This window comes from Nothobranchius furzeri, chromosome 15 (assembly GCF_043380555.1).
Source record: "Nothobranchius furzeri strain GRZ-AD chromosome 15, NfurGRZ-RIMD1, whole genome shotgun sequence".
In the NCBI taxonomy this organism is placed as follows: domain Eukaryota; kingdom Metazoa; phylum Chordata; class Actinopteri; order Cyprinodontiformes; family Nothobranchiidae; genus Nothobranchius; species Nothobranchius furzeri.
In genome coordinates, this window is record NC_091755.1 from 36860296 (window position 1) to 36872737 (window position 12442).

Sequence of the window (12442 nt, forward strand, 5' to 3'; positions counted from 1 at the left end):
GATGGAAAAAATGTCCTTCACATCATTTCTTAATTAGCTACGGTAATCTATGGAATGTATCTTAGTCATGTAATTTATGTCCCTTTTCCTGGATTAAATGAACGATAAATGACCCGCACTTGTATAGCGCCTCTCAGAGTAAGGACTCCAAAGCGCTTTACACTACAGTGTATCATTCATCCATTCACACACACATTCACACACTGATGGTGATGAGCTACGACGTAGCCACAGCTGCCCTGGGGCGGCGCCACCGGTCCCTCCGACCACCACCAGCAGGCAAGGTGGGTTAAGTGTCTTGCCCAAGGACACAACAGCAGAATTCTCTGTCCGGAGCCGGGATCGAACCTGCAACCTTCCGATTACTGGACAACCCGCTCAACCTGTTGAGCTACTGCTGCCCAAGGATTATTTTCATCCCTTCTGATTTAAACTGATTTTGAACCCGACAAGCTTCAGCTGCAGCATTCACTCATCCACACGCTGATGGTGATGAGCTACGGTGTAGCCACAGCTGTCCTGGGGTTCACTGGCACCCCCGGTCCCTTTGATGCCCAGAAGCATCAGAAGCTGTGTTTTGAGTCGACTCTTAATTCCACATTATAAAAATGTCAGATTAAAACGTAATCTAGCATGTTGAGGCTTCAGAGGGTGTTTTTCTGTAGGATCTCAGTCTGACCTCACCTCTCTTCACACAGAACCTGACCTATGAGATCATACTGACCCTGGGTCAGGCGTTTGAGGTGGCCTATCAGCTGGCTCTGCAGGCCCAAAGGACCAAACAGCACCAGAATCTCCCCGGAGGGGCCAGCTCCGAGGCAGCTGAGAACAAGTCCAGTCGACCTGTGCCCAAACCACGGGGGAGTGTTCGGAAGCCTGGGGTGAGTCGGGATTTTCCGGAATGAGGGACACAAACAGTAGAGCCCTGCACTGGAGCCCCAGGCCTGCGGGTCGGCCCGGCCCAAGGGCCGGGCTTCAGGCCAACGACTGTGTAATTAGGTTGGACACGGGCCGGGCGCCTTTATTTTTAATCGAATTCATTAAAAAAACTGAAACACTTAAACACAGCAGCACCTGCCTGCTTCTCACGCACCGTTAGCTCAGTTAAGGTCTGTGTGGTTTATAAATGCGCCTATATAAACAAATTCTCAAACTGCTGATTGAAACATGTGCCCCTATTCTAATATGCCATTTTATTTCCACTTTGATATGTCAGAAACCATTTGTTTATTCTCATGAAAACGGCAGCGTTCCATTTTTCTGTGAATAAATTCGCTTTGCAGTAAAAAAAAAAAAAAAAAGCATTCATTGCTGGTTCAGAGCGCATTTTCAGAGCGGCAGATTAAATTTACAAACACTTTATTAATTGGGAACGTTTATTTAATCTGCCGCTCTGAAAATGCGCTCTGCAGTTAGAAAATTAGAATGCTGCTTTTTTTTCTAATTGCACAAGAGCGCATTTTCAGAGCAGATTAAATTTACAAACACATCCAATTAATATAGTGTTCGTAAATTTCATCTGCCGCTTGAAAAATACGCTCTGTTAGAAAAAAAGCTGCATTGATGCTGTTTTTCCTTCTTTTCTTTATTTTTATTTTTTTACTGCAGAACGCTTCCCACAGATAATTAGAATGCGGAGCATTCTATCACGCTAAAACATTATAAAAGGTAAAAAAAAAAGTCAGGCTCGGGTCGGGCCAGAGAATCCTGAAAACCTCCTCGGGCACGGACACGGGCTCAGATTTTAGGTCCGTGCAGGGCTCTTAACACACAGGTTGGAGCATCACTGTGATCCAACTGTGCTGATTTTTCATAATAAGTCAGAGAAAGGTCAAAACGTTCTTTTCTGATTTATTTATTTTTCACCTATTAAAATATTTGTACTGACTAGCATGGACGTAATTTTGGGGGGGACAGGGGGGACATGCCCCCCCCACTTTTTCCAAAGTCAAGTTTTGACCCCTGCACTTTTTACCATCCAAAAACAATATTACGCTATATTAAATTGACACTGGTTGAGTTCTAGGACCAAGCAGAAAACAACCTTTTGTGTTGAAGCCTGTTTCCTATTAGAACATACTGTAAAGATACCCCTCCCACCGCCACCCCCGTGTCCCCCCCCCCACTTCTAAAGTGAAAATTACGTCCATGCTGACTGGAGGGCTGCAGCTCTCCTGCTTCTCACTCTGAATGTCCTCCATCTGTAGAGCACAAACGTGAGTGGAGAGCTTTACTTTCTCCTGAGATCAGCGGTCTTTAAAAAGTAGCCAGAAACTCATCTGTCCAGCTTACATCTTCTACGCAAACGCCCGTGAAAAACCTTTCCTCTTCAACTCCAGCTGCAGCTCAGCGGCTTCACTCGCCAACCTATCTGTTATATGCTTGTCTTTGCTGCCTTCTAGTGGCCTGCTAGCGGTAAAACAAGTCTCGCTGCAGTTGCAAAGCCACAAATGAAAATGTAGAGATTGCAACAGTACTTAGATTATTTTCTATTTATATCTGTATAAATTAGGTTTAATCAGCTGTCAGCACCATGTTACTGTTGATCTGCAAGCTTCACAATCCAGAGAGACCCCCCCCCCCCCCCCCCCACACACACACACACACCACCTAAATCAAAAAACTTTCCTGTTTTTTTCTGAATTCTGAGTAAAAAAAATCAGGTTTCATTCCAGAAAATGAATTTATATATATATATATATATATATATATATATATATAGTTTACAAATAGATTTAGAAATATTACAGGTACTTAGAGCATCATTCTGTTGTGGACATTTGATGCAATTTTTTTGATAAATGCTTGAAAAGCTGCTTAATCCTTGTAATTTAAGTCACGTTTATATTTAAAAACAAGTTATTTTTTAGCACCTTAAGTTCTTGAAGCCACTGTGGAAGGTCCGGAGCTGCAGGTTGCAGATGAGCCCTGCTCTGTAGTCATTTAGACGAGCACTTTAATACTGTTGAATTTGATTTGATAAGATGCGGTGGTACATGATGACAACACTCTGGGGTAGCTGGGGGCATCTACAGCCTCAGAGACTGTGTAGGTCAGGAGGTGTCTAGATGTAAAATGGTAAATGGCCTGTATGTGATGTAGTCCTCAAACCCCCCAAGGCGCTTTACAACACAGTCATCCACTCATGCACACACGTTCGCTCGCTGCTGGGGCGCACTGACAAAACCCAGGAAGATGAGACCAGGAGCTCACGTTGTGATCGAACCCGACGCCGCGAAGGTTCTGATGTTGTCTCTGTCCTTACAGGGGGACATAGTGGACCAAGAGGGCGGCTCTCAGGCCAGTGCCGCATGGCTCACGGACTCTAAGGAATCCAAGCGCACCATCAGCACTAAGTATGAGACCACCATATTTTGAACCCTCCTGGGCCTGGTCTCACTTTTCCTACTTCCCTTCCTCCTGTGTGCCTTTCACTGTGACTTAACCTCTTCCTGTGCACCGAACACCCACTTCCTCTGTCCCGACTTCACTGCCGGTGCTCCTCTACCACGTTTGACCAGTGGCACCTTCCACCTCGCCGGATTGCTCTACAAGCCTTCCACTAACCTACAACCTCCTCCTGCCTTCCCCTCTCGCCCTCCCTCACTGCTACCCTTTAAACTGTTATCTCTAGTAAATCAGCTCTTTCTTTCCTGCTGCATCAGGCGACGGCCGCTCTGAGGCTGGTCACTCTTGTCGCCTCCTCTGAGCGCTGATTAACTCCCAGCGAAAGCCACCCGCTGCACCCCACCTGCTCCCGAACAAAGCTCCCGTGACTCCGCGTCAGCGGGATGCAGCTGTTCTAGAGATTACATACAGGAGAGCCACACTGGTCTCAGATCGTAGCACTGTGACGAGGACCTTTTTACTTCTCCAGACAGTTGAGAGCCCAGGTTGTCCTAAAACATCTCATTTGTCCACCAGGGGAATTGTCCAGCATGATTCTACGATGTACTGACTCTTATGAAGCACTTTTGTCCAAATCCAAGCTTGTAATAATTGTATTTCCTCTGTCCTGTCATTCTTTTTTTTAATAAGAAATGCCTTCAGTATTCATCCCGTCATCATTGCCTGTCTCTTTTTTTTTTGTGTGTAAATGATTCCAGGTTAATGTTTGACAGCTGCTGGTAAAACGCTCCTCGTGTGCAGGAGCATCGGTTTATTAACCTCCCTGCTTTGTGTGTGTGCGTGTTCCCTCCCTGCAGCTGAACTCTGCTCCTGTTCAGAAACACAAGACCAGAATGAGCCCTGTTTCATGGCACGGGGGCTCCATTTTTTTGCTGTCATTGTTGGAAAGGTGACCCACTTCTAACGCAGCAGATCACACCATCAGTCGGATCGCGTTTGCAGCTGCACACGGGATCCTGGAGACAAAAGCCACTCCTCCTCCTCCTCACCAGTGTGATGTCTCCATGTGATACGAATCAGATGTCAAGTATTTTTTGTGCATTTGCCTAAAAAAACTAAGTTGTGGCCTCCTTCGCAAGAGGGTACGTGTTCACTGTTATGTAGCTCGCAGGTTTTACTGGAGATCGTAGAAGAGGAACCGGTACGAAACAGGAAGCTCACACCGTAGCTCCGTCCCCTGTTCAAACATAATGACGTCAGCTCAGTGTAATCCTGCATGAGAGGACATTTTTAACCAAACGTTTCACTACACCGCCCATGTGAAATCCCAGGTTATGTTAGGTTTTTCAGATTAAATAGCGACGTGTGTCCTAATGCTGGAGCTGGATGTTTCTCTGATAAATATTCTTGTATTTGGTTAAATTACAGCGTGAGGATTTAGCTGCGTGCCACTCCCAGTTCACTGACTGCTGACGGTACTGTTTGTTTGGGTACTACTTAGATCCGTTTTGATTTAACTCGTGTAAACGCGGTACGTTGTCTGGCCGGTACAAGAACACGCCGGCGTCCGCGCCTTCAGCCTGGTGCTGTTCTGCTTTTGCACATCACTGAGGATCAGGAGACATTTTGGGACTAATCTGATTACAACTACAATGAGATCCATATTGTAAATGAATTGAGCCGTCTGTATTTTGATACTTGAATGATTTTTGCTTTTATATAGATATAAATATATATAAATATGTATGTATGTACGTATATAATTCTTGACGTTTGTCAAGATGGAGAAAAAAGGACTGTCTTTTACACAGAAACATATCGGGACTGAAAACCCTGTGGTTTAAAAAAAAGGCTGAGAAAATCACACAGAAGAGGAACCTCATTTCAGATAAAAGATTGTAAATAATCTCGGGCTTCCGTCTTTTTTAATGATTATTTTTCATAAATGTGCAACTAATAAATGTCGGCCTGAGAAACTGTCTGAGTTTTATTTCTCTTGTTTGGTAAATGGAAAATAGCCTGAGTCCTAGAACCCTCCAGTGTGCTTTACAACACCCATGCACACACAAACTCACAGCCACAGCTGTCCTGGGGCGCACTGAGAGGAGAGGCCTGCTGACCAGCACCAGCAGGCAGCGTGGGTTAAGTGTCTCACCCAAGGCACAACAGCAACCCTCTGAGGTGCATAATGTAGAAATGAAGTAAAAACACAATCCTGTGGTAAAATGTGGTTACTGCAACCATTTTAAGCAACTCCGGAGTTCTTGATGGTCGTTAGAGTTGTGGGTTGTGCAGTATTAGCTCGCAGGAGACATGGCTACCCCACACTCAATTCAGTTCAAAAATACTTTATTAATCCCAGAGGGAAATTGATTGCTGTAGTAGCTCAGAATAATAATAATAATCAAGTCATCAAAGAGTTGTTGTATATTACAATGGCTGTTGGCAGGAAGGATCTCCAGTAGAGGTCAGTGTTGAAGCCAAACTGAAGAAGCTTCTGACTGAAGACACTCTTCCGTTGTCGGACAGTCTTGTGAAGAGAATGCTCAGGGTTGTCCATCATTTTCTTCATTCTCTGGAGAATCCTTCTTTGCATTATCTCCTCCAGTGGTTCCGAAACTGCCGATACTCCTTGAAAGGGCTTGGAGTTCCTCCATCTTGTTGGCCAGTGATCTCACATTGCCCATTATGATCGATGGAAGAGATGGTTTGAACTTCCTCTTTCTCTGTCTCCGTTTTGCTCCCGCTCTGCATCCCCGCTTCTTGCGTTTTAGCTAATTTGGGATTTGTGGCTTCAGTTGAGGTATTATTTCAGCCTTTCCAATGTTAATCAGCTGCTCCCGATTGTAAGACAGCTTGTTGCCATGGTTACGTATCATAACAAATGCTCAAAAAGTGAAAAAAGCTAAAAAAAAAATAGCAGAAAAAATCCTCCAAGCTTCAGAGCACCAGAAACAGAAAAGTAAAGTGTCCAAAAAAATACAGTTTTTCTTCAGAAACTAGAAGAAAAAATGTCCAAGAAAAGGCAAAACTTGCATGTAGTCAACGGAGCTACTCCAACATGCAGCCACCCAGAGCAGCGCAGTTCCGGGTGGTGGTAAACTAGTTTAGTTCTGTCAGGATGCCTGTTTAAAGAAAACCAGGCAGGTTATGCGCAGTTTACTGGTTCACAGATAGGTACGTGACACAATTAATACACCAGTAAGGAATAAAATCATATGAAGGTAGGCCAGTCCCTACACAAGCAACAAAAGAGAGAACACAAACTTTATCTACAGTCGCTGTCTGTGGTGCTGAAAGAAAAGGATGGATCTGATGCCTATTTGGGTTTGAAAATTAAACAACTGGTTAGTATTATTTAAAAGAAATATCAGTAACATGACACAAAGCCTAAGATTAGCTGGAAGTGAACGATTTGGGGCCTTTTAAGAGGAGATCCTTTCAAGAAAGCACCCTTATATCTCGTGGCCTCCAGTAAATTTGACCTCAGTGTCACCAGACGAGCACCGTTGGATTTAGATAAAGATTAACAAAAAACTGACATTTAAAGTATTTTGAATGTCATGAAATTTGCTAAATGTAGGAAAAATTTGCCAAATATAAAACATATTTGATATTTTGCACCAGTAATTTACACTAGGCATCCCATACATCCACACACCTGCGTGAACCAGAGAAATTAATCAAATTTGGCCCTGCGGCCCATTTTTGCATCTCCTAATCTGGCTATTAACTGAAAGTATGAGAAAAAAATAAAACACATGATGCACAGAATCCTTACCAACTGATTCCAACCCTGACAACAGTCATTTCCACTCTGGTGAAGTTGGAGCAAGTTTGCAGGTAGGATTTGTGAATGTCACAGAGAATTCATATCTTTGTATAAGTTTAGTTATTAGTACATTTAATCTCGTTAACGTTTTCCCTGGTGACGTTAGCCTAAGCCTGTAAACAACAGCACATTAAAGAGCAAGTCACTTCCAAATAAACTTTTTTTTGCTGATAAACTAAATAAGCGAGTGTCTAATCGTGCTGCAGACACGTGTCGTCAATAATTTGGCACTTCAGTGCATCTTAGTTCAAATTTAAATATTCTGCCTAAAACTGGCAGTGTTGTGCCGTTGTCAGGTAAAAACTCTGCACTGTATTTTAATTAAAATCTGCCACCGCTATTGGCTAAGAGGTATGCTATGATGTGAACTGGTACATTATGATGTCACAATGCTGTCGTGAGCCTGTGTGTGTGTATTTGTTAGCAGCTCCGCCCTCTCGGTCTGCCAGGCAACAGCATGTGTTGCATTTTTCAAACAGGAAGTGGGAGTGGAGTTAGACTCTGGTAGGGGGTGACTTGCTCTTTAATGTTTGTTATTTACTTTATATCATTAACACAAGTCTGCAGGTGTGGACGGTCTTGTTAAAGATACTTATAACTTTATATTCGCTATAGCTTTAACAGCTTTGGCTTTTGTTACTGTAACGGCTGTGGATCATTAAAAACTGCGTCTTTGTTGCTGTTATGAGAATTTTTATGTTATTGTTTGAAAAACAGACGTTAATAAAGCACATTTAAAGAGCAAGTCACCCCTAAATCAACTTTTGTTTCTGCTGACAAACCTAAAATGAGTGTCTAATCGTGCTGTAGACACGTGCAGTAAATAAACCGGCACTTTAGTGCATCTTAGTTCAAATGTAAATGTTCTGCCTAAAACTGTCAGTGTTGTGCCGACTTGCTCTTTAAATTAGCGGCCTCCTTGAGAGGATTTTAATTGATCTGAAATTGGTTTTGCCCTATAAATTGTGAGTGTGTGTGAGTGTAATGAATTATGCAGCATAAGTTATTAGAACTGTTGAGTTTTCTAGTTTTTATACATTTCAGTGATCCCACCGATTATGGAGAAGAACTTTAAGAGGACGGATGTGGTAGACAAGTGAGCACCAGAGTTTTACCCACACGAACACTAAATTCACACAACAGCTCTTTGTTACAATGTTCCAGATGTTCTTGTGCTTCTGTTGTCTCTGCAGGTACCACGCCTACAAAAAAAATATGGGACATGTTCCCTCTCTGCTCTGGGAAGGACAACGGGGCACAAATAAGAACAGATGTCCAGGTGGGTTCTAAATAAATGCATTTCCATCCTAAGAATAAACCTTTAGAGCTCCTCCCTGACTGGAGGCAATGTTCCATCAGGACCAGTGTCTCACATCAGCTGTATGGGGAGCACCAGGGGAGGTTCTAGAGTAAGAGGGCAGGCCAGGCTGGGGCCAGCTACTGCAACTGCCTTAACCACTCACTAAAAGAAATGACAGAATAATAGACTGGATAATAAATCCAGATCAGAGAAGGGAGATGGCTTTATTTTAAACACAACATTTAGTTTTTTTTGCTTTCATTCTCTGGAAAAACTTGCCCATCAGCCTCCTCTTCCCCCAAAGGCTCCTGTGAAGAAGAGAAAGCTTGCTCCTATCCCAACAGCAGCAGAGGGTCAAGGCAACCCCAAAACAAGCAGTTCAGCTTAAAATAATGTTCTGAGTTCTACAAAAAAAAAAAGAAACTCATAGCTTGAATTTTGAGCAAGTCTTTTGAATTTTGTTTTGACTGAAATAAAAAAATCTAATTATTAAATATTTTTAAAGGTGACCTGCTTTTTTTAATAAAAATGTGAGTACTATGGTCGACACAAAATATTTTCATGAGGTTCTTTGCACAAAGTTCTTCTCGTATAAAGCGATTTCAGCAGTTTTATTCTTGACATCTTCCCAGAATGAGTCGTTTAAGGGCTCTGCAGGTCAAAGAGCAAGTTACCCCTAAATCAACTTTTTTGCTGGTAAACTTAAATGCTGTAGGCAGACGTGATTATTATTTTTTTACATTTTAGTTCATTTTATTGAAATGTTCAGCCTAAAACCACTGCTCTCTCAGTCTGCCTGGTGACACCTCCTTTAGGTGCATTTTTCAAACAGGAAGGAACTAAGCACCACTGTTGGGGGAGATGCTAATCAGACTTTTAATACCCTGATCGAATGTTGGAGATTTTTTATTTTATCCATTTTCAAGCCAGGTAAGGTTCACAACGACATTAAACAGCTGGAAAGGCAAACGGGCCAAGCTAAAGACAGACAAAGCAAAGCGGTAGCAGTTTTAATGTGGAGTGTGGAGCAGATCATTTTGCTGATAGGAAAGGTCCTACATCTGAGAATGATGAGGTGATAGTAGCAAGGCTCTTTTATTTATTTTTTTCTGGTACTGCGCTGCTCTGGGTGGCTGCATGTTGGAGTAGCTCCGATGACTATATGCAAGTTTTGCCTTTTCTTGGGCATTTTTTCTTCTAGTTTCTCAAGAAAAACTGTATTTTTTTGGACACTTTACTTTTCTGTTTCTGGTGCTGTGATGCTTGGAGGATTTTTACTGCTATTTTTTTTTAGCTTTTTACACTTTTTGAGCATTTGTTATGATGCGTAACCATGGCAACAGTCTGGTTTACAACCGGGAGCAGCTGATTAACATTGGAAAGGCTGAAATAATACCTCAACTGAAGCCACAAATCCCAAATGAGCTAAAACGCAAGAAGCGTGGGTGCAGAGCGGGAGCTAAACGGAGACAGAGAAAGAGGAAGTTCAAACCATCTCTTCCATCGATAATAATGGGCAGTGTGAGATCACTGGCCAACAAGATGGAGGAATTCCAAGCCCTTACAAGGACTCAGCCACAGTTTAGGCAGTTTCGGAACCACTGGAGGAGATAATGCAAAGAAGGATTCTCCAGAGAATCAAGAAAATGATGGACAACCCTGAGCATTCTCTTCACAAGACTGTCCGACAACGGAAGAGTGTCTTCAGTCAGAGGCTTCTTCAGTTTTGCTTCAACACTGACCGCTACTGGAGATCCTTCCTGCCAACAGCCATTGTAATATACAACTCTTTGACAACTTGATTATTTTTATTCTGAACTACTACAGCAATAAATTTCCCTCTGGGATTAATAAAGTATTTTTGAATTGAATTCAATTCAATGTGGAGTTACCCAGGAGACAGCGGTGTAAACGAAGGGGTTCAGCTGCACATCTCAGCCAAACGGCATCCCAACGTGGACGAAAACGGTTTCTGACCAGAGATGGGTGGTCTGTGAAATGTAGTGGCACAAATAATATCCTAAGAGTAAAAAGTTACTTGAGTAATGAGTAACTGTTTGAGAATAAAAAGATTTTGCTTCATCGACGTCCAAGCGCTCTGTCCGTGTTTTATATATATTTTTTCAAACAGCAAATGCGGTTTGTTTTCTAGCTTCCAGTAGCACCAACGCGGTGACGTCAACCGTAGAATATGCCGTTATTTTATTTTTATTTATCCTGAATGGAAATTGCACCAAAAATGTCCCAACGTCAGGAACAATAAAGATGTTTGAATCTTTATTCAAGGCTGTTCTGAGGCTTGTGTGAGTGAGGTCACTGCTTTGGATGAGACGTTTTAGCATCCTGAGGCTTTCTTCACAAATGAAGGATCATGTTTCAGTTTAACCTTCCGAGCAAATAAACAGTAACAGTCAACCTTAAAATCTAAGTCATTTTCAAACCGGTAGGCCACAGTTGTAGTCCATTAGCCGCTCATGCCAAGAAATGTTTGCACCACAATCATCACGCGCAAACTCGCACATGTCACACAAAATAAGACATCAGTTTCCAGAAAATCTTAATAAAATATATTTTGGTCCAAGAGCTGATTTGCAAAAATACATGTGCAATAATTGATTAGACGAGCCATCGTACAGAGCATCTGTGCTGCCTTTTCTGAGTCCAGGAATACCAGATCATCTCACCGTTTAAGGCCAAGCAGCTGAAAAGTAGTGTTACGATCAATAAAGGTTTACACAGTTCTCTAAATCTAAAACAGCAGATAAATCCTACAGTAGCAACTTTACTCTTCTAAATGACACACAGAGTACATTTAACATTTAAACACAAGCACAGTTTCATCAGAACCAGGATGGGTGTGCTCAGAAGCTCTGGTCCCTGGTGGTCCTCCACACAGGGTGGAGCTAGACACGCAACAGGAAGACATGTTCACAGGATTCATGTACTGATATGATGGACTATTTCCAACCGCTAACACGGCCGTTCTGTAAATATTCTTTAAAAAGAAAAAAAACTAGTTTAGTAGAAAACAGTATTAGATCCTTCCATGCTGCTCGATTCCACTGCTCTGTCACAAGAGCTCAATCGATCGTATGCAAAGTGCAAATTCTGCTCCGAGAAAGCGTTAGCCCCACACGTTTGGCACTCAAACCGTTGTTGGCCTGCTACTAAAGATGCATATTACACTCATCTACACTACAACTACTCATCCATCTAGAGGGAAGCTAGGAGACTGAACGACATTTCTGCTTCTTTTTTCACTCTCATCTTGTGGCTAAGGGTGTGTCTGCACAGCAAACTGATAAAAGTTAGCAGAGCATGAAGAGTGGAAACGGAAGTAACTCTGTCCATGAGGAACCTGATCCACCTACACTCACCTCTAAAAGCATCTTGTGTCTGCTTTGGGACTGAGGCTGGAGTCTCTCTGGGTAAACTCTAAACCATGCACTCAAGCCACCAAACTCTTTTCAGCCATGCGCTTCTGTGTCCAAGTGAAAATGGACTCCTATCTCATCGGTTGTACATAACCTTCTTAAAATTTCTCTTCAGAGAACTTAAGTTTACAGGACTGAAGAGCTAACGGCTAGTCTGACCGCAGATCAACACCAGTGATTTTTTTAGCCAACCTCTATAACGTCATTGCAAGCCAATTTTTGGTGCATCTCTAGCCATTAGCTTATCAATCCTAAAGAGCATTCACTTAATTTCTATGAACAGAGGCCGCTTCCACAACAGGTAAGAAAATAACTTTTACATAGAAAATTTATCTATTGAAGGTGCTACAGAGGGTTGAAAAATAAAAAGGCCCTTTGGTTGCTATGTTAGTGCGTGTTATCTTGACTCATATTAAAGGTGTGGTTTACTCATTTATTCAAAACATTTGCAGTGTTCTCTAGTGTAGACATTTTAAAACAGCTATGATGCTCCTTTTCTGAGATGCAGAAGTTTGCTGGTGCAGAGGT

The 12442-nt window shown here is 42.4% G+C and overlaps 1 protein-coding gene across 7 annotated transcripts in view; it reads left to right on the plus strand.

The window, feature by feature from the left end:
• The window catches only part of LOC107390374 (ankyrin repeat and SAM domain-containing protein 1A), an 87210-nt gene extending 82782 nt beyond the window's left edge, over nucleotides 1-4428 (plus strand). For 5 of the 7 annotated variants that reach the window (XM_015967030.3, XM_015967031.3, XM_015967033.3 and 2 more), the window contains 2 exons: nucleotides 699-881; nucleotides 3268-3509. In XM_015967030.3, the coding sequence (XP_015822516.3) occupies nucleotides 699-881; nucleotides 3268-3378 (294 nt within the window). In that variant the 3' untranslated portion in view covers nucleotides 3379-3509. Of the gene's footprint in view, nucleotides 1-698; nucleotides 882-3267; nucleotides 3510-3665; nucleotides 3914-4205 lie in introns of those variants that run through there. The other 2 variants (XM_015967032.3, XM_054745728.2) reach the window with 2 other exon arrangements.
• The last annotated feature ends 8014 nt before the right edge of the window (nucleotides 4429-12442 follow it).